The following is a 21,360-nucleotide window of genomic DNA, read 5'->3' as shown; positions in this document are numbered from 1 at the left end:
AGGGCGAACTATTACCAGACCTGAAAAGGAGGAGGGCTGGAAACCTAATGTGGCGAACCCTTTCGACACTACCAAAGTCCAAAAACAGGTTGGCCCACAGGGAGTTGAATTTAGTGGTTTCGGGGCTCAAGCTGAGAATGCTTCTGTAATATCGACAAGAGCTGTGTGTACTGGTAATGCAAGGAAGGGGAAATCAATCGTCCGTCAGAACGCTTGGGGAAAGGAGAATCGGGGCGACTCTAGGGCCTCGAATACTAACAGGTTTGCTGGTTTAATGATGGAAGACATGGAGGTGGAATTGGAAGGGTCCAGAGATGTTGAGAGCTCGGGAATGGCTGCTGGGAGAGGCAAGAGAACTCGCCTAGAACCCGATAGTCGAGTGGTTCTGAGCACGTTGGATACCAACAGAGCTCCATTGGGAACCTCGAAACCAAAAGGGAATGATAGACTCATCAAATTGCTACGAGAAAGAACTGCTAGAGACTTGACAAAGGGTGCGAAGGAGGGGGTGCAACAACCCCAAGTCTAGAGCGCAGTAGTCCTAAAGGGTGTGTATCCTGGTACTGTTTTCTCCTATGAAGATAATAACTTGGAATTGCTTCGGTGCCGGTGGCACTGCTTTTCAGAGATCGCTCAGGCATATGGTTCGAACTCATCAGCCTACTATCCTTTGCCTTCTTGAGACTAGAATCCCCGGGTCTCGAGCTATGGCGATTGGCAAGCAGGTTGGTTTACCGAATGTAGAATTGGTGGATGCGGATGGTTATAGTGGGGGAATTTGGGTTTTCTGGGATGAGAACCTAGTTAAGGTTGAGGTGATTCTAAAAAATCCTCAATTCATTCACTGTCAAGTGAATTTCACGAATGGTATTGGACAGGACAGCTCCTTCCTTTTCACTGCTGTTTATGTCAGGCCACAGATGCAATTTAAGAGAACCTTCTTCGCTGATATGAGACAGTTGAGTGACAGTATCAACAGCCCATGGTTAATTTATGGGGACTTCAACTGCATTAGATCAATGGATGAGAAGCAGGGAGGCTCGGCCAGGACCTTAGACAGGTGTGCTCTGTTTGCAGATTGGATTAATCAGCTGAGTTTAGTGGACTTGGGGTTCGTGGGCCCTCGTTTTACCTGGTATCGGGGATTCGCTCCTCGCACAAGGGTAGCGTGCAGGCTGGACAGGGGTCTGTGTTCAATGGATTGGAGAATTCAGTTTCCCGAAGACATTGTGAAGCACCTTCAACGCCATCAGTCAGACCATGTTCCGATTCTTATTGACCTCATGGACGTCGGAAGGAAACCTAAGGTACCGTTCAGATTCATGACAGCGTGGCTAGAAAATGACGCAATCCGAGACCAGGTTAGAGAAGGATGGCAACAGTCAGACTCGCTCAATACTTCCATTAAGGCTCTAACGAAGGCTCTGACTACTTGGAATAAGAATGAGTTTGGGAACATTTTTGGTAGGAAAAATCGCCTTTATGCCAGGTTGGGCGGAGTGCAGAGGGCTTTGGCTATCAATTGCAATAAGGGATTGCTACGGCTCGAAAGGAAACTATCTGCAGAACTGACTAGGACTCTTGCCCAGGAGGAGCTGTACTGGAAATAGAAGTCTCGGGTCCAGTGGTTACAAGAAGGTGACCGGAACACGTCCTTTTTTCACACCTCAACGGTTATCAGAACCAGAAGGAATAAAATTGCAGGCTTACGGGATAAAGATGGAGTTTGGATTTGGAACACGGACCAACTGAAAGACATGGCCACTGAATTCTTTAGGAATCTGTATCAGGAGGACATGCCCACCCGTATTCAGCTCCAAACTGTGCATGGGTTCCCGTCGATTAGTGATGTGGATTTGGAGGATCTAGGGAAACCATACTGCTCTGAGGAGGTGAGAGAGGCAATCAAAACCATGTCCCCCTGGAAAGCACCGGGACCGAATGGTCTTCAAGCGGGATTCTATCAGAATTTTTGGGAAATAGTTGAGCCGAGCATTTGCAAACATGTCTTACAAGGGCTTAATGAAGGGATCCTAGAGGAAGAGCTGAACACGACTCTCATCACCCTTATTCCAAAGGTCAAGAACCCCGAGAACTTATCCCAATTCAGGCCTATCAGTTTATGCAACGTCAGCTACAAAATGATTACGAAGTGCATAGTTGGTCGGCTGAAACCGCTCCTCTCTTGTGAGCCCAATGCAATGCAGCTTTGTACCAGGAAGGCAGATCACGGACAATGTTATTCTTATTCAGGAAGCTGTGTTCTCTTTTAGTCAGCAAAAAGGGAAGAAGAAGCTTATGCTGCTTAAATTAGACTTAGAAAAAGCCTATGATCGCATCAGCTGGAGTTTCTTACATGACACTTTGAAAGTGCTAGGGCTACCCCCAGGGATGATATCGGTTATTATGGCATGTGTTTCCACTACCTTCATGCATGTCTTGTGGAATGGAGAGAAGGATTCTGGCTTTAAGCCCTCACGTGGGCTTCGACAAGGGGATCCCCTATCCCCCTATCTGTTCATTCTCTGTCTTGAACGGCTCAGTCACCTCATCCTTGATGCATTTGAGAGGGGCTCATGGAAGCCGATTGTTTTATCTAGAAATGGATCGGAGGTTTCTCACTGCTTTTTCGCAGACGATATTGTTCTCTTAGCTGAGGCTTTCTGGCAACAAGCGGCACTAATAAAAGAAATCCTTACATACTTCTGTGATTGCTCTGGCCAGAAGGTCAGTTTGGATAAATCTTGTGTTTTTTTCTCAGCTAATACCAGCACAAGAGAGAAAGGCATAATTGAAAGGGAGCTAGGAATCAAAAGCACAACAAACCTTGGGAAGTACCTTGGGGTCAGGCTCATTCATGAGAAAGTTAATAAAGACACTTATGGGTATGTTATTGATCGCACGAAGGAAAGGCTAGCAGGATGGAAAGAACGTAGCTTATCACTTGCAGGACGAACAACGCTGATCAAATCGGTCCTTTCAGCCATGCCTAGCTACTTAATGCAAACCACTGTGTTTCCGGTTAGCATTTGCCGCAGGCTCGACTCCATTAGCAGAAACTTCCTATGGGGCAGCTCGGATAGGGGGCGGAAGATGCACCTGGTCAGGTGGGATGTGATCTGTCGAACAAAAGCTCAGGGAGGTCTCGGAATTCGACGAGCACGGCAGGCTAATCTGGCGAATATTGCAAAGCTCGGGTGGCGGATGCTAAGTGAACCGCAAACGAAATGGGTCCAGATCCTCAAAAGTAGATATTCGAGCGGCAGGAAGGGGCTGGAGATGTTTAGGAATAGAAGTAAGAAGAGTTATGGTTGGCGGAGTATAATGCAATGAGTGAAGGTGCTAAAAGTCGGGCTGAACCGACTGGTGAAGAACGGTAAGGAAACTTTATTTTGGAAGGATTGCTGGTTAGATAACATAAAACTTTGTGATAAGACGAGGTCTGTGGTTCCTGAGGCGGAGCTTAAGAAAACGGTAGCAGATTACTGGCTAGACCAAGGCGGATGGGATTGGCTGTGCCTGAATCAGTTCCTTCGTACAGAAGAGATGATGAAGCTAGCGGCGGTTGTACTTTTTCCGAAGGATGACGAGGAGGATGTTTGGTCGTGGAGCCTTTCTGATACAGGCCAGTTCTCGGTTCGCTCTGCGTATGAGAAGATCCGAATGGATGAGGGAGATGTCGAAGAAAACGAGATGAAGGATTGGAAGGAGATCTGGAAAGCCATGGGATCTGAACGAATGCGGGTTTTTATATGGCTTGTTTACCATGATGCAATCCTCACTAATAAGAATAGGATGAGGCGACATATCAGCCAGAGTGACGAGTGTCCCTCGTGTAAACTGCCGGAGACAGCAATACATCTGCTCCGCGACTGTCAGGAGGCACAGGTTTTCTGGAATTTCTTCGTTCCAACGCAGTGGAGGAGTAATTTTTATGCAGGGAATGCTCGGGAGTGGATTCAAATGAACCTTACCGTCCGGAAATCTTGGAAGGGGATTAGGTGGCCAATAATCTTCATCACTAGGTGCTGGTGGCTCTGGCGCTGGAGAAATGAGAGAATCTTCAACGGAACAGATACGAGGGCTTCGGATAAATGGGATCTCGTTATCAGTCAAGCTAAGGAGACCTCGCTTGCGGGGGTAGGAACTGGTAGGAGACGAGGAGACGCAAGGGAGACCGGGGAAAAGATCGTGATCTGGATTAAACCAGTTGATTGCTGGATGAAAGTTAATTGCGACGGAGGAAGCAAAGGGGATCCGGGAGCCGCGACGTGCGGTGGGCTGATACGAAATAGTACGAGAGACTGGGCAGGTGGTTTTGTCTGTAACTTGGGAATAAGCACCGCCCTCCTGGCGGAGTGTTGGGGTCTGTATTATGGGTTAGTTTTGGCTTGGAAGCTTGGCATCAGAAAGGTTGAACTTGAAGTGGATTCCCTCTCCTTAGTCAAGCTGATACATAATAAAGGAAGATCTTATCACGGGTATTATTGGCTGATTGAGGAGTGTCAGCGCTTAATTAAGCAAGAGTGGGAAGTCAGAGTTGTTCATACCCTTCGTGAGGGGAATATAGCAGCTGACTGGTTGGCGAATTTCGCAGGAACGTTTCCTCTGGGTCATCACGAGTGTGATGCGCCGCCTGCAGGCCTTCATGACATCTTACTTGCGGATAAAGGCGCCATTGGGGTCGTCCGTCCTACTAGAAACTAGCTGAGTTTTTTGTTTTCTTTTGTTCTGCCTTTCGGATGTCTTGGGGCGTCTAGCCCTTCCATTCACAAAAAAAAAACATTAACAAATGGAATAATTCAATCTCATTCCCATTCCATAGTTTAATTTTAGCTAACCAAACATCCCCTTAAAATTCATTCAAATACTACAAAATCGAAATATGAAAAAGCTCTCTTCAATGCTATTATAATAGGTAGTCGTCTTAACAATGAAATCTATTAGGATACAACATACCAAGCCTTGTTTTATTGTTGCTGATGATGCCAGTAAATCAATACGTGATTTATCAAATTGGGTTTGATTCCCACAGACGGTGTTTATTTACTCTTTTACTATATTTATAGCAACAAATATCGAGTAAATTACATTATTTATGCGTGAAAATCATTTAGGGGTATTTTAATCATTGTCGCATTGGTCATTTTCCTATAAGGTTGTACATTTGGTATTTTGATCCCTCTATCAAGATTTATTATTAAAGGTTTGTTAGTAAAGTTATATTTTTTTTACACACATAAAATATAGGAAAATTACATGGAAATTCAGTTTAAAAAATTATTTACAATTATCTTAAATAATAGTTTGAATTATGTCAAAATGAGTAAATTAATATTTTAAATATAGTTTAAGGAATAGAGTTTATAAATTAAGAGTTTAGGGTATACTTTTTAGGGTTTAGAATTAATTTAGGATATATGGTTTAAATTAGGGTATCAAGCATACTTTATTTGTGATATATAAAAATTAGCAACATATTAAGAATTAATTTTTAGTAGTATGATTTAATTGTAATTTTATAACTAATTATAGTTTTCATGAAAACCCCTAAAATAAATCGAAAACAAAAAAAATTAATTTAATTAGTTTTTGGAATTATTTTAATTAATTTTTATAATTATTAAACTAAATTTCAGAATTAAACTTGTAAAAAGTAAAATAAGGTTTGTGAAGCATCCATAAACTTAAAAGAGGCTTGGTTCACGCTTATTGAAAGACCAGTTACAAAATTTGAGACCAATAAAGCTTGTCCATTACCCAAATCTTTGACCACCTAAAAGATAGATCCAAATATGGACAATATTTCAGGTTGCGTTCCTAGTGTTTTTCCAAATGGTCAATCTATTGCAAAACCTTATTTGTTTTGTGGGGCAATTTATATTTATGGAAAACTAGGATGAATTGTTGTATCTATTACGTGTACGAGATTAATCAAAGATGGACATTATATTCCATCAATTTTTATTGATGGAAAAATTGTTTTAAAATCACAAAATGATTTTGATTTAACTGGGATAAATTTCTTTAAATGCTAAAGTTATAAACATATTGCATTGTGCTTTAAATTCTAGTGAATATAATTGTATTTCAAACTGTGATAATGCAAAAGAAATATGAGATAAGCTATGAAGGAACACAAAACTGAAGAATATTAAAGTCAATATTCTTATAGGAGAATATGAGTTATTCAAGATGGAGCTAAATGAATCCATATTAGATATGAATTCAAGCTTCACGACTCTAGTGAATAGTCTAAAGAATCTTGGAAGATAATATAAATATGAAGAATTCATAAAAATATTTATGAGAAGCATGCCAACTATATATGAGATTCAAATCTCACAACAATTAACGAAACTAAAGATCTATCCAACTACTCATATGATGAATTTATAGGTTGATTACTTACATATACACTAACTTAATCTATCTATTTTCAATCTGATTATAGGTCACTGATGGTCTTGCCCATCTTTATTTGCGATTTACTTTGTTTGGATTTTTCCATGAAATGAAGATCAAGTTGATGAATGATCGTATGAGTAGAGATAATAAGAAGAGGTTATACATTGTTCTTAACGTTGATTTAAATACTAAAAAATTCGGAATATGAAAAACTTTGTTGAATTCTATTATAATGTGTAGTGGTCTTAGCAATGGAATCTATTAGGACACAACACACCAACCATTTTGTTTTTGTTTTTGTTGCTGATGATGCTAATAAATTAATATGTTATTTATTAAATTCGTCGTATATGTTTTGAATGTTATTATAATGTGTAGCCGTCTTAGCTCAGCTGGTAGAGCGCATGGCTTTTAACCATGTGGTCGTGGGTTCGATTCCCACAGACGGCGTAATATAAATAATGTGTCATGTTTTGTTATTTAGACCTAAACTTTTTTTAAACGTTTAAGCCTATATTGGTGCTATTTTGTAAATGAAGCCTAAATTGATGCTGTCCAAAAACCAAAGGTCTATTTTAATATCTTATCTTTATAGTCTTAAAACTAAAAAAACTAATTTTGAAAAAATTGAATTCAAAAAGAGAAAAAATATTTAAATTAATTAATAATGTATAACAACAAATATTTAAATTAAAAAAATATTTAAGTTAATTAATAATGAATAAAAACAAATATCAAATAAATCAAAGTTTGTTTTATTTTAAATATCAAATATCAAATATCAAAACCTAGAGTAGTATGAAGTATTTTGATATAAAATTATTCACCTGTCAAGATTGGTTATTAAAGGATAGATTTTAAATTTATATTTTTTATAGTGATAAAATAAATTGGAAAAAATATTTATTTTTAGTTAATTTTTAGAGTTATTTTAATTAATTTTTATAACTATTAAAATAAGTTTCAGAATTATATCATTAATTTTTGGAATTAATTAAATAATTATTGGATACTGAAATAATATTTTTAGCATATTATAAGTATAAATTAATTAATGATTACATGAAAATATATTTATTTTACAATGTTAAAATAATTAATAAAAAAATATAATATATTAACTTTAGTTATATTATTATATTTATTTATAAAAAGATTATTTTATCCGTACTATATCTAAGAGTTCTACAGAATTTAAATTAATCCCTAAAATCTCTCTAATTCTCTTCATATCTATATCTAAAAGTTCTACATAATTTAAATTAGTCCCTAAAATCCATCTAATTCTCTACATATCTATCTATATATAATATAAAACAGTAACGATGGAGCTGAGGTGTTACTTCCTCATTTTTTACTGATAAAAAATATAATAAAAAATATAATATATTAACTTTAGTTATATTATTATATTTATTTATAAAAAGATTATTTTATCCGTACTATATCTAAGAGTTCTACAGAATTTAAATTAATCCCTAAAATCTCTCTAATTCTCTTCATATCTATATCTAAAAGTTCTACATAATTTAAATTAGTCCCTAAAATCTCTCTATTTATTTGCATATCTATATATAATATAAAACAGTAACGATGGAGCTGAGGTGTCACTTCTTCCTTTTTTTATATCATTAATTGTAATTATTAATTATATTTTTGTTAATATTTATATATTAAGATGAATCCATGCATCGCACGGGTCAAAAACTAGTTTATACCTATATTAGCAACACAGTAAATATTTTAGACAATTTGATAAAAACAATTGTGATTAATTTATATATGACGAACTTAGTTCTTAACATTTTAACAAATATTTTTTTTAACTATGTTAGTAACCCACTAAATATCTTAAACATAATTGATATTTTTAAGGTTCGATATGCCAGTTGAATAACAGTTAAACCAACTTTTTCAAAATTTTTATAACGTTAGATTAATCTTGTTTGAAAATATTAAAAATAAATTTATTCAATTTCATACGTTAGGCTCAAATAAACGTTATTGTCAAATTTAGTCTTCATCCATTTTTTTTTATCGATCATTTTCTAATGAAGTGACATGCTTTTTATTTTTTCACTGAGCGGATATATTAAAACGGTACAATTTAGAGCTTGTATTAAAATTGATGAATAAAGGGTTAAAATGATTTCTAAAATTGATAGTTAGGACCAGCTTATCCAAATCAAAGTTTATGTATCAATTTTATCTAGAAGTTGGCAAAATTTGACAAACTAACCCAAATTTGATAAACTTTTGGGTATAAAAAAACGGATTGTTTTTGTGATAATGGTCAAATTTAACACTAACGTTTCAAGCGAAATGCAAATTTAGCGCTAACGTATTGTGCAAATTTAACCATATCGTTTCCAAGCAAAATCAATTTTAGGCATGGGCTATCGAAAATTTGGAAAGACTGATTTGACTATTATTTAACAGTTACATCAGATTTTCCAAACAAATTTATCAATAAATTGAAGCAGTTTCGCACTTTTGTTAACTATATTAATAACACAGTAAATATTTTAGATAATTTGACAAAAAAAAGATTAACTGTAGCAGATTTAGTTTTTAGGATTTTAACAGAGTTTTTGTAATTTTATTAGTAATGCACTCAATATTTTAGATATAATTGATATTTGGAAGGTATGAACTGACGGTTAAATACGAGTCAAATCGGGTTTTTTTAATTTTCGATAATGTAAGGCTAAAATTGCCCTTGTTTGGAAATATCAGGGTTAAATTTGAACAATTTCATACGTTAAGGTTAAATTTGCACTTTTCTTAAAATGTTAGGGGGGATAAGGTACCAAACAGGCCTATGGTTCTTACGAAAGTATCAATTTAAGCTCGACGTACAAAATAGCACCAACATATGCTTAACGTTTAAAAAATGATTTAGGCATTGAAAACAGAACATGACACGTCATTCATATTACTCCGTTAAGTTGAACTTAACTTAACGGAGTAATATGAATGACGTGTCACGTTCCATTCTCGAGGTCTAAATTGATACCATTTTTTAAATGTTAAGCATATATTGGTGTTATTTTGCATGTGGAACCTCAATTGATACTTTCTCAAAGACGATAGACCTATTTTGGTACCTTATCCCAAACGTTAGGGTTAAATTTGATCTTTATCCCATTGTTTTTGGACTAATTCGTTAATTTTTACCAATTTCAGAACTGAATTGATACTAAATTTCGATTTTGGGCTAAATCGAATCTCCATGCTAACTTCAGGTACCATTTTGAACTTTAATTCTAAAATTGACATGGAAAAAGGATTTCAGGGTTTTAGGTTATCAGGAATTAGCTGGGGTTTTAGCAAGTTCATCTTCCTTCTTCAACAATGATCACCAAAACCCTCTCAATTCCCCCAAATCTTCCACTCTCTTCCCCAAAATCTTCTCATTTCCCCCAATCTCACCTTCAATTCCTATTCTCTCTCAAATTCCCTTCCTCTACACCCCACCGCAGACCTCAATTCCTCAGAACCCAAATCCCCCAATGCCAAAACCCTAGCAATCCATCACCACCCGCCCCGCAACCTCAACCTCAACCTCAACAAAATCGCCACCTCAAAGATACACAAGAAGCCATTTCCAAGTTCCTTCTCGATTTCGGAATCTCCGCTGACGATTCCGATTCGATTTCGTCAAATTGTCCCAAGTACGCTCTCATGTTGATTGATAGTGTTAAAGATTTGGAGGAGTGGAATGCGTGTACGAAAGATACTCCGGCTGAGGAGTTTGGTCAATTGAGTTTTAAGGATAAGGTGATTTATATGGCTAAGGACAAAGGTGATTGTGGTAAGATTGCTCTTCTGGAGAATCTTGGACTCAGTTTGTCTTCTGCTATCAATGTTGCTCGGTACCTCTCTACTGAGTCACTTCCGAGTCTCGTTCAAAAGGTTTGCGTTTATGCGTAATTTTTTGTTGTCTGCCTCTGTTCTATTCATTAATTTATTAATTCAACTTCTTTTCTGAAATGAATAGTTTATGATAACGAATTTAATCGTTTTTGGGGGATGGAAGCATTAGAAGTAGGAGAAAGTAATTGCTGGATTAGTGGATGAATATAATAAACTCAAAAGTAGGCTGTAATCGAGCAGAGCTTTGATCCTGGCCTCTGCATAAAATTAACGAGTTTCGAGCTCGAGTTGATAGCTTGGTTCGAGCTCAACTTGTGAAGGAAATGACGTATTCGTGAGCTACTCACTAGCATCTCCTTAATTATGTTTATGAACTTTGTTGCCAAACAACTCATTAATTATGTTCACAAGCAAGCTCACTAGCAAAGCTTGTGAACGAATAAACATGCTACTTGCGAACAGTTTGTTTATTGTGTTTGTGAACGAGTGCATCTAGTTAATTCTGTTTATGAACTTCGTTCGCAAACAACTCATAATCATAAGCAAGCTCTCGAGCAAAGCTTGTGAACAAATAAACATGCTACTCACGAACAAACAGTTCGTTTGTTGTGTTTGTGAACGAGCTCACCTAATAGCAAATGAAATAATGTCAAGTTTAGATTTTTAATACATAAAAAAACGTAAATGTTTTAATTCATCAATGATCTCCAAATCCTAAACTTTGACAAAATCCTAAGTTTGTCCCTCCATCATCCAAGAAATAATATTATAATCGAACTGAGCTTCTTCATGAGCCTGTTCATGAACATTTAATCGAGCTTGTTCACGAATCTATAACTGATCCTCCTAGAGAGCTTTCGAGCCGAATTTTGCGGCACTCAAGCTCAGCTCGTTTACAAATTGAGCCTCAAAAACATGCTGAAGCTCGAGTTGTTTATAAGTCGAGCCAAACACGGTCGACCTTTTATCGACCCAAATGCCGAGCCGCTCGGCTCATTTACAGCTCTACTCAAAAGCTTTGACGAGTATACGACTCAAACTCACTTTTCAAGTACTTAAACTTAACATCTTGATACTGGAAGTAGTCAATTAAACACGGGCTAGTTGGAATTCTAAATCAAAGTTAGATGCTTATCTTTGTAGTTACTAGTTGAAAGGGGGGAAAGTACTACTGTATTTGTAAACTACATGCCGTAAGATAAGATGTCACTTGTCGCTGTACTCTTGTTCTTATCTTTGGTATCTTCTTGCTTCGGCCTAATGGATTATGCTCATCATAGTTCTGTTAAGAAATCTAACTCATTGATATAATAAAGGAGCAATCAAAGCTGCTTATTGCTTACGCAGTTCTTCTTTGCGTATGATCTTTGTTTCGAACAGTTCCTTATTTTATATCTGGCTTCTAGGTCAAGTTTATGAAGGACCTGTTCTTTTCTGGCAGTGCTGATAAAGGAATCATTGGAAAAAGTGCTCGCCGTATGATGTTGCACTTATCTATACCTATCGATGATGATTTGCAACAGACTCTGTCACTGTTTGAAAAGGTTTAGCGTGCATTTCCCTTTTTTACGACTTTTTTCCATTGGAAATGCAATTGCTATTTTATTTTTATTCAAATCTTTTTAAATGTCATAAGAGGAACCTTGTTCTGTTTTATAGATGGAAGCAAGACGTGGAGGTTTAGATATGCTTGGCGTTTCAGATGCCTCTTTTAGGTATATAGTTGAATCATTTCCACATGTACTTGCCCTGCCATTAGATGCACATTTGAAGCCTATGGTGGAACTTCTTGAAACTATTGGAGTGCCCCGAGAACGTATGGGTAGTATATTCCTATTATTCCCTCCTATTATCTTGGGTGGCATCAACAGTATTAAAAGAAACCTCCTGGCTCTTGAGAAGGTACTTCTCAATTATGAAACAATGGAACTCTATTTTTGTACTTGTTGTGTTCATAGTTGTTAAAGGCGCGCCTAAAGCAAGGCTCAAGGTAGTGAGCCTTAATTCCTCTAGGCGAGGCACAATTTAAAAGGCTCTCGCCTTGTGCGCCTTGCCCGGGCTTCAGAGCCTCTCATCAAGGCACGCCTCAGTAACATTTGGTGTTTTGATTAGGGTTTTTTTTAACGATTGCTTAATCTCAACCACTGATCTAATCTAATCTAAGTTAACTTAATTTTAACCCTTGATCTAATCTAAGTAAAAGTGTAAAAAAAGAAAAAGAATATGAAGAGTGGGAGGAAATTGGAGATGAAAATGATAGTGGAGACTTTGGATAGGACGATATCATTTTTGAGGAAGATCTTGATCTAGATTTTGTAATTTTTTTTTTCCTGCGCCTCATGTTCACTTGGCGCTTTGGCTCTAGGACCCCTTACCGCCTTTAACAACTATGGTTGTGTTTTCCCTTTTCTTTCTCAGGTTGTGCAAGTGGATTTGATGTTGTTATTATATCGGCCTGTGACATATGTTGCCTTGCATTTGTTTTAGATAGGTGTTGTTGATGAAGATTTTGCGAAAATGCTACTAAAATATCCTTGGATTCTCTCGGCGAGCATTCAAGATAATTACAAGGAGATTCTTTCCATGTGTCATGTGGAGAAGGTAACTATTTCCAATGGTTATGTTATATGCTTGACTTCTATGCTTGCACGGAAATGGAAACGGACACCGGTTTATTTCTAAAAAAACATAACTAGGAAACGGTAGTGGAAACGGAAAAGAAACTGAAATGGAAATTCTAATGAAGAAGAGTTTCCGTGCAATATAGCTTGACCTTGTTTTACTTCAGTATTCACACATGAAATTGATTTCATTTTGGTTTGAGCTAAAGTGGAGCTTAACAAATTTTTGATTTGTTCTTACTTTTCTCCTCTAATTATGTCGGTTTTATATATGAAACGGGTTATTTTGTTTGTCAGATTCCGAAAGTGATGATTGACAAAGCAATCAGAAGTTGGCCTCATTTACTGGGATGCTCAACTAGCAAGCTGAAGGTAATGGTAGAAAATTTTGGAGCTTTAGGTATAAAAAACAAGAAGTTGGGACGCGTAATTTCCAGGAGCCCTCAATTGCTGCTAAGAAAACCTCAAGAATTCTTCCAGGTATGTAATGTATGTAGCCTATTTTGACAAGATTTTTTTTTCATTAATGGCAACCCAAATCTCTTTGTTTTCTTAAAGTTTTTGTTATGCATAACCATAGTTGTCAAATCGAGATTCGACTCATCAATCAATATCCTCATTTTGTGAATCGAGACTCATGAATTTAATCAAATTCAGAATATTATAAAAGTTAAAACATTTACCATGTTGAACTTAAAATATTATCAAATATTAGTCTAGAGTGAGCTTAGTAGTTTCTGTTGTTGAAGTTTTTGATGAGTGACGATGAAGATAATTTGGTTCTGATCAGCTGTTGTTACACCAGGACAAAGTATAAGACGTTTTCTAAATGGGATGGGATTAGGGATGGTGAGAGGTAGGGTACCCGCGGGTAGTGCCAATCCCAAACCCTTAGCGTTTATTTTTTAATTAATTGTACCCGTCTCACTACTCTAACAGGTATACTTTTAGCATCCCATCCCCGTCCCATTTAATTCACGGGTACCCGCAGGTACCCTTACCCGTTAAGAATTAATACATAAAACAAAAAATATTACAAATTTAACAAAGTATAAATTTAATATATCATCCATCTAAAATTTGAACCTTAATCGATAAGAATAACATAGGTTAATGGTATCACCCAATGGTAACAAAAGGTTGGGGTTTGAATCCCACATCTTATATCTAAAAAACAATAATATTTTTAATATATAAAAGATTTATGACAGGTAACGGGTGCCCTGGGGTATTCTCATACCCACCCCATACCCTTTTATACAGGGCACGGGTAGTGCCGGGTACCCACGGGTAAAGTACCCGTTGTTATCCCTAGATGGGATGGGACTTGCGTATTGAAATTGGAAAATCATGTTAAGTTTTGATTTATTAATTAATTATAATAATCTTATTTCTTATTCTTTAAATTTCTTATTGGTTCTTTTTCCACTAATTTATCTCCTTCCTCAATTAAAGTTATAGTTTTCCTAAATAATAATCTGGAATCTGTGATAATTTAGATTCGCCCTATAGATCGGGCTTGAAATAAAGCTGAATCGACTTGAATAGTATGATTCACGTGAATTGTAAGATTCTGTGATAATTTAGATTCGCCCTATGATCCGGCTCGAAATAGAGCTGAATCAACTCCAATCGTGAATCATAACATTCTAATAACAGTGTGCATAACAGAAATTGCTAATGGACAAATTTGCAGGTGGTTTCATTTCTGAGGGAACTAGGATTCGATGAAGAAACCGTTGGGAAGATACTTCTCAGGTGTCCTCAGATATTTGGCGCAAGTGTAGAGAAAACACTCCGGAGAAAAGTCGAGTTTCTTGCTTCTATTGGTGTTTCCGAAGACCATCTCCCTCGGACTATTAAAAAGTATCCAGAGCTTCTTCTAACTGACATCAACAGAACGCTAAGTCCTCGGTAATATTTTTATTCACTTACATAATTGCTTAATTGGTACTATCAATTTTGAAACTTTGACAAATGTGCTAAAATATAGCCGACGTGTGTGTTTAGCTTTTGATTTTCATTCATCCTAAGAAATTTGGTAAAATTGTTTTATACCCAGCCAGATCAAGTGCTTATAAGTTAGATAATACAGAAAATGAAATTTTACTGAAAAACAAGGTCTAAACATTAGTCCAGGTACCATTTTGCTTTGAAGTAACTTGAGAACCAAAAATCTAGATTTTGTTTTCATCTCCAAAGCATAGTTGTCAAATCAAGATTCGACTCGTGAATCGAATAGTAAGATTATGTTAAATTCATAAAATTATAAAAAATAAAATATTTACTGCGTTGAACTCAAAATATTATCAAATATTAGTCGTCTAGAAATGCAATTTTAATGTCAAAAAAGAAATCAACCCAGTACTGAAAATTCAAATCTAATGCAAATGAAATCCTAATAAACTAATTCACAAATCGAACTCTGTTTAATAACTTAATGGAGATGGAGAATTTGAGTTTCTGACTTTGTTTTTTTGCCTTTATGTCAATCTGATAATGATGGAATGGATCTGCTTTGAGTTGATAACTTGATAAATAACAATCTGATTAGAGTAGAGTGAGTTTAGTAGTTAGTGTTGTTGAAGTTTTTGATGAACGGTGATGAAGATCCGGTTCGAAATAGAGCTGAATAGAATCGAATCATAAGATTCTGTTATAATTTAGATTCGCCTTATAGACCTCGCTCGAAATAGAGCTGAATCGAATCGAATTGTAACATTCTAATAACAGTGCCTCAAGCCATAAAGTAAAAACTTCAGAAGAATTGTTTTGAAGTAACTTGAGAACCAATAGTCTAGATTTCTTTTCCTTCTCCAAAGATAGAGATAGCAAGTGTTGCTGTTTATGTGTATAGTAACGCCTACTTTGGGACCGAAACAAAACATTTCGTGTTGAACTTGACTGTGTATAAGGTACCAGCTATGTTGCACAGAAACAGAAAAGGAAATGGACAGCGAGGAAATGTTCTTTCTAAATAAATATAGCTAGGAGACGGTGATGGAAACGGAAAAGAAACTGAAACGGATATGAAATGCTAATGAAGAAGAGTTTCCATGCAACGTAGGGTACAGGTGTGTTTCTAACATAATGTGGGTATATGACGCCAGGATGAAGTACTTAATGGAGGTAGGTAGGGCTGTCAAAGAACAAAATTGCATTCATGGTCCATAGGTTCTCGCCTTTACTAGGCTACATTTAGATATTGAAAGAATTAACCTTTTGAATGTCCTTAAGCCATATAATAAAAAACTTCAGAAGAATTGGTTTGAAGTAACTTGAGAACCAAAAATCTATATTTCTTTGTCATCTCCAAAGATAGAGATAGCAAGTAATTCCTGTTTATGTATATAGTAACGCCTAAGCTTGGACCGAAACAAAACATTTCCTGTTGAACTTGACTGTGCAGAAGGTACTAGCTAAAGTAGAGGATATTTACACCAGTGGTCACTAAAGTAGATTCTATGTCAATGAAGTCACTAAACTAGCACATCTCCTCCACGACCGAATCAGGTGACTTGCTCCACCCGAATGCTGATGTCAACGGCATGTCATAAACATGATTAGAGGAGTAGCCACGCGTCATTCATGTGCCGTCCACATGGCTGCCACGTGTCAAAAAATGAAAAGAAAATCACACTAACTGACACTTGGCAGCCACGTGCACAACATTTGGCTGCCACATGACTGCTGCTCCAATCATGTTTATGACGTATCGATGATGTGTCACTTAAGCATTCTGGTGGAGCAAGTCGGCCGGATTCGAGGTAGTGACTTTATTGATGGAGATGTGCTACTTCAGTGACTTTATTGTCTCAAAATCTTCTTGAGTGACCATCGGCGTAAATACCCTCTACTTTAATGACTGTGGGTGCTTTTTACCCATGCCAGATCAAGTGTCTATAAGTTAGATAATACGAAAAATGAGACTTTAGAGATAAACAAGCGTTAGATATAGAAAGAATTAACCTTTTGAATGCCCTCAATCCATAAAGTAAAAACTTCAGAAGAATTACTTTGAAATAACTTGAGAACCAAAAATCTAGATTTCTTTTTCATCTTGATAGATGTACCAAGCATTGCTGTTGACGTGTATAGTAATGCCTAAATTTGGACTGAAACAAAACATTTCGTGTTGAACTTGACTGTGCAGAAGGTACCAGCTAAAGTAGAGGGTATTTACACTGGTGGTCACTAAGGTAGATTCTTTTGTTAAAAAAGTCTCTAAACTAGCACATCTCCGTCAATAAGGTCACTACGACCGAATCAGGCGACTTGCTCCACCCGAATGCTGACGTCAACGACATGTCATAAACATGATTAGAGGAGTAGCCACGTGTCATTCACGTGTGGTCCTGGTCCACATTGGCGGCTACTAACTGTCCAAAAACGAAAAGAAAATCACACTAACTGATACTTGGCAGCCACATGCACAACACATGGCTGCCACATGACGGCTGCTCCAATCATGTTTATGGCGTGTCGATGAGGTGTCACTGAACTAAGCATTCTGGTGGAGCAAGTCAGCCGGATTCGAGGTAGTGACTTTATTGATGAAGATGTGCTACTTAGTGACTTTATTCTCTCAAAACCTACTTGAGTGACCATCAGCGTAAATACCCTCCACTTTAATGACCGTGGGTGCGTTTTACCCATGCACATATCGAAGTGTTTATAAGTTAGATAATACGAAAAGTGAGATTTTAGGGAAAAACAAGGTTTAGATATATCAAAAAGAATTAACCTTTTGAATGCCCTCAAGCCATAAAGTAAAAAACTTCAGAAGAATTGCTTTGAAGTAACTTGAGAACCAAAAATCTAGATTTCTTTTTCATCTCCAAAGATAAGAGAGACCAAGTATTGCTGTTTATGTGTATAGTAGGGCCGTAATCGAGCCGGGCGTAGCGTTGACTTGCTCATGCTCGGCTCGTTAGAAAATTGACGAGCTCGAGCTCAACATTTTATTCGTGAGCTGCCCGCGAGCATTCATTAATGAGCTTTACTCGTGAGAAGCTCATTAATTCATTTAATGAACTTCGCTCGCAAACAACTCGTTAATTATGTTCATTAATTATATTGATTTGAAATTTATTTAACACAAAACTACATAGTTTTGAAATCTACAAAACTAAAATTTACACAAAACTATGTTGTTTTACACTTCCCTTTTATAGAAAATTATTATTAAAAAAATAAGCGAACCAAGTTTGTTTACGAGCCTGTTCATAAACATTATAATCAAGCTTGTTTATGAACCTATAATCGAGCTTATATGGAGCTTTCGAGCCGTGCTTCACCATGATCAAGCTCGGCTCGTTTATAAACCGAGCCGAACATGATCGAGCTTTTATCTAGCCGAACACTGAGCGGCTTGGCTCATTTACATCCCTAAGTAACACGTAAGTTTGGATCGAAACAAAACATTTCGTGTTGAACTTGACTGTGGAAAAGGTACCAGCATTGTTTTGATTCGTGTTTTTGACATAATGTGGGTATATGACAGCAGGATGAAGTATATTGCTGTTTATGTGTATAGTAACGCCTAAGTTGGAACCGAAAACATTTCGTGTTGAACTTGACTGTGCAGAGGGTACAGCATTGTTTTAATTTGTGTTTCTAACGTAATGTTGGTATATGATGGCAGGATGAAGTACTTAATGGAAGTAGGACTATCAAAGAACGAGATTGCATTCATGGTCCGTAAGTTCTCGCCTTTACTAGGCTACAGCATTGATGAGGTGTTGAGACCGAAGTACGAATTCTTGGTGAATACAATGGAAAAACCAGTGAAAGAAGTAGTCGAATACCCACGGTATTTCAGTTATTCATTGGAGAAGAAGATAAAGCCGAGATTCTGGGTACTGAAGAGAATGAATGAGGAATGTAGTTTGAAAGAAATGCTGGATAAAAATGATGATGAATTTGCTTGCAAATTTACTGATAGGTCATAAAATGTCATTTGTATTTGATGTAAATAGCACTATTTGTTTTAGGATTAAACCCGTGTTTGGTCACGTGGTATCCAAAATTTTATCATTTAATCGATGTGGTTTTATTTGATAACGTTTGTCCCTGGAGTTTCTGATAGGTGACTTTTAACCCATTCTGGATGGGAATTAAGCCCATTGGTTAAATTTTTTGCCATGTGACACAATTTTTGATACGTGACATATACACGTGAAAATTGATTTAATGTGACAAAAATTTTAACAAGTCGGTTAATTTTCCATTTAAAATGGATTAAATGATACTTACGAGAATACTTCAATGGGCAAATGTTACCAAATGATACCACAAAAGGCAAAAGATAAAATTTTGGATATTATATGGGCCAATACGGGTTTAATCCTTTGTTTTAAGGTAATGGGTAGATATATTTGCTTGATCCGTGTGGTTTGCAAAGTGGGTGTGTTAACGAGCAGAGTCCGAGCCTAAGTAGGTTTAGTATTGGCTCATTAGTATTTCGATTCGAACCTTCTCGAATTGAGCTTTGATTGAACTTTAACCAGATTCATTATACATGCATATAATATATAATAAGTAGCGTAGTAGAAGAAAAAAAAACATTATAACATCTCTACATGAGTTTAAAGTGTCTTAAATAAAAATTATGTTATTGTCGAGATTCAAAAATAGTAAATGCTATTTATGGTTGGAAAATATAAATTCATAGAATGTGATAACTTTGTTGTCGGTGTGGTTTAGCGGGTGTAGATGGAAAGGTTTATGTGTGAGTTGAGATTGCTAAACTTTCATATAGGTTTGTAATGTATTTTATATTTATTTATTTTTTTATCAAAACTTGAATTTCCAGCTAAAACTTTTTTAGTACCTTTTCATGTTGGATGAAAAATATATATATGTAAAATAAAAATTTAATGAAATATATATAGGAATTAAAAATATTCAAACTCGATGGATCTAGGACTGTTAAAGAATGAGATTGCATTCATGGTGCGTAAGTTCTTGCCTTTACTAGGCTACAGTATTGATGAGGTTTGAGACCGAAGCATGAATTCTCGATGAATACAATGGAAAATCCGGTGAAGGAAATAGTCGAATATCTGCTGTATTTCAGCTATTCATTGGAGAAGAAGATAAAGCCGAGATTCTGGGTACCGAAGAGAATGAATGAGGAATGTAGTTTAAAAGATATGCTGGATAAAAATGATGATGAATTTGCTTACAAGTTTATTGATGGGAGAGGAATAATAGTTTCCTAGTGTTTGTGTATCATAAAAAGGTCATTTGTTCGCCCCTCCCCGGATAAAGAGATCCTGCTAGTTGGCTGGAGTAAGCCTAGAGAAGGGTTTGCTAAGTTGAATACTGATGGCTCCTGCCTTAGCAATGGCAGAATTGCTGCTGGAGGAGTTCTTCGGGATGCTGGTGGCAATTGGATGGCGGGGTTTACCCATAACTTGGGGACGGGCTCCTCCTTTTTTGCGGAGCTCTGGGGTATCTTGTCAGGTATTAAACTCGCCATTCGCATGGGTGTTAAAAAGCGCTCGGTGGAATCTGATAATCTGGAGGCTATTAACAGGATTTCAGATAGCCAAGCTGTTTGTCTGAAGAGCCAGAATCTCATCAAAGCTATTTTGAGGCTTCGTCCTGCCTTTGAGTATCTTAATTTCTCCCATATTTTTAGGGAGCAAAACCGCGTGACGGATCGCTTAGCAGCTGCTGGGCATGGGAGAATGTTAGGTGTTTCTACCCTCTCTGTTCCTCCTTCTTTTCTTTTGCCTTCTCTCCTAGAGGATAGGATTGGGGTCAGCCTTCCTAGACTGATCCCGGTGTAGGTTTTTTGTTGGTTTTGTTTTTTTCCTTTCATTTCTTACCAAAAATAAAAAATAAAAAGGTCATTTGTATTAGACGTAAATAACACTATATTTGTTCTAGGATTAAACCCTTGTTTAGTCCACGTGGTATTCAAAATTTTATCATTTTAATCGATGTGGTATTATTTGATAAAGTTTGTCCCTGGAGCTTTTCATGGGTGAAAATTAACTCGTTTTGAATGAAAATTAACTGATTTGTTAAATTTGTTGCTACATGACACAATTTTTGACATGTGACAATTTTTTTTAACAAATCTGTTAATTTCCTATCCAAAATAGGTGAAATGTCACTTATGAGAATACTTCAAGAGACAAATATTACCAAATGATACCATAAAGAGGAAATGACAAAATTTTAGATACCACATAGTCAATATGGGTTTAATCCTTTATTTTAATTTTAAGCAAATGGATAGATATATTTGTTTGATCCATGTGGTTTGCAGGTGGGTTTGTTAATGAGCCGAGACCGAGCCTATGTAGGATCAATATTGGCTCGTTAGTATTTCAAATCGAGTTTTAATCGAATTTATTATACATGGTTAAGAAATTGAAGAATTTCTTGGGAATCCTACAAGATCCATTCGTTCTTTTTTCTTTGATAGATTGTCAGAACTTTA

General features: G+C 36.5%; 1 protein-coding gene and 1 non-coding gene across 5 annotated transcripts; both read left to right on the top strand.

Annotated features, from left to right (window-relative positions):
* The first annotated feature begins 6,785 nt into the window (after positions 1 to 6,785).
* Positions 6,786 to 6,858, top strand: TRNAK-UUU (transfer RNA lysine (anticodon UUU)). The gene has a single exon. It is a non-coding gene; the product is annotated as a tRNA-Lys (tRNA).
* A 2,865-nt stretch (positions 6,859 to 9,723) lies between these two features.
* On the top strand, positions 9,724 to 19,506 carry LOC136220026 (transcription termination factor MTERF6, chloroplastic/mitochondrial). Of its 4 annotated transcripts, none has more exons than XM_066007683.1 (7): positions 9,724 to 10,323; positions 11,691 to 11,828; positions 11,944 to 12,186; positions 12,772 to 12,885; positions 13,203 to 13,394; positions 14,602 to 14,819; positions 18,550 to 19,501. In XM_066007683.1, exons 1-7 carry the CDS (start codon positions 9,763 to 9,765, stop codon positions 18,854 to 18,856), a joined length of 1,773 nt encoding a protein of 590 aa, XP_065863755.1. In that variant the 5' UTR covers positions 9,724 to 9,762; the 3' UTR covers positions 18,857 to 19,501. The 4 variants fall into 4 exon arrangements, with proteins under 4 accessions (XP_065863755.1, XP_065863764.1, XP_065863780.1 ...); XM_066007692.1 differs by having other exon boundaries at positions 13,203 to 13,385; positions 18,550 to 19,494; XM_066007708.1 differs by lacking the exon at positions 11,944 to 12,186 and having other exon boundaries at positions 18,550 to 19,506.
* The last annotated feature ends 1,854 nt before the right edge of the window (positions 19,507 to 21,360 follow it).

This window comes from Euphorbia lathyris, chromosome 1, assembly GCF_963576675.1.
Source record: "Euphorbia lathyris chromosome 1, ddEupLath1.1, whole genome shotgun sequence".
Taxonomy (NCBI): Eukaryota; Viridiplantae; Streptophyta; class Magnoliopsida; order Malpighiales; family Euphorbiaceae; genus Euphorbia; species Euphorbia lathyris.
Note: the sequence above shows the minus strand (reverse complement) of the source record. Positions and strands in the feature narration are given on the sequence as shown.

Excerpts from the sequence above, each read along its gene's own strand:
- LOC136220026 (XM_066007683.1), top strand. The coding sequence starts at position 9,763 with ATGATCACCAAAACCCTCTCAATTCCCCCAAATCTTCCACTCTCTTCC. Across the intron at positions 10,324-11,690 it reads TTCCGAGTCTCGTTCAAAAG|GTCAAGTTTATGAAGGACCT; the intron begins GTTTGCGTTTAT and ends TCTGGCTTCTAG. Across the intron at positions 12,886-13,202 it reads CCATGTGTCATGTGGAGAAG|ATTCCGAAAGTGATGATTGA; the intron begins GTAACTATTTCC and ends TTTGTTTGTCAG.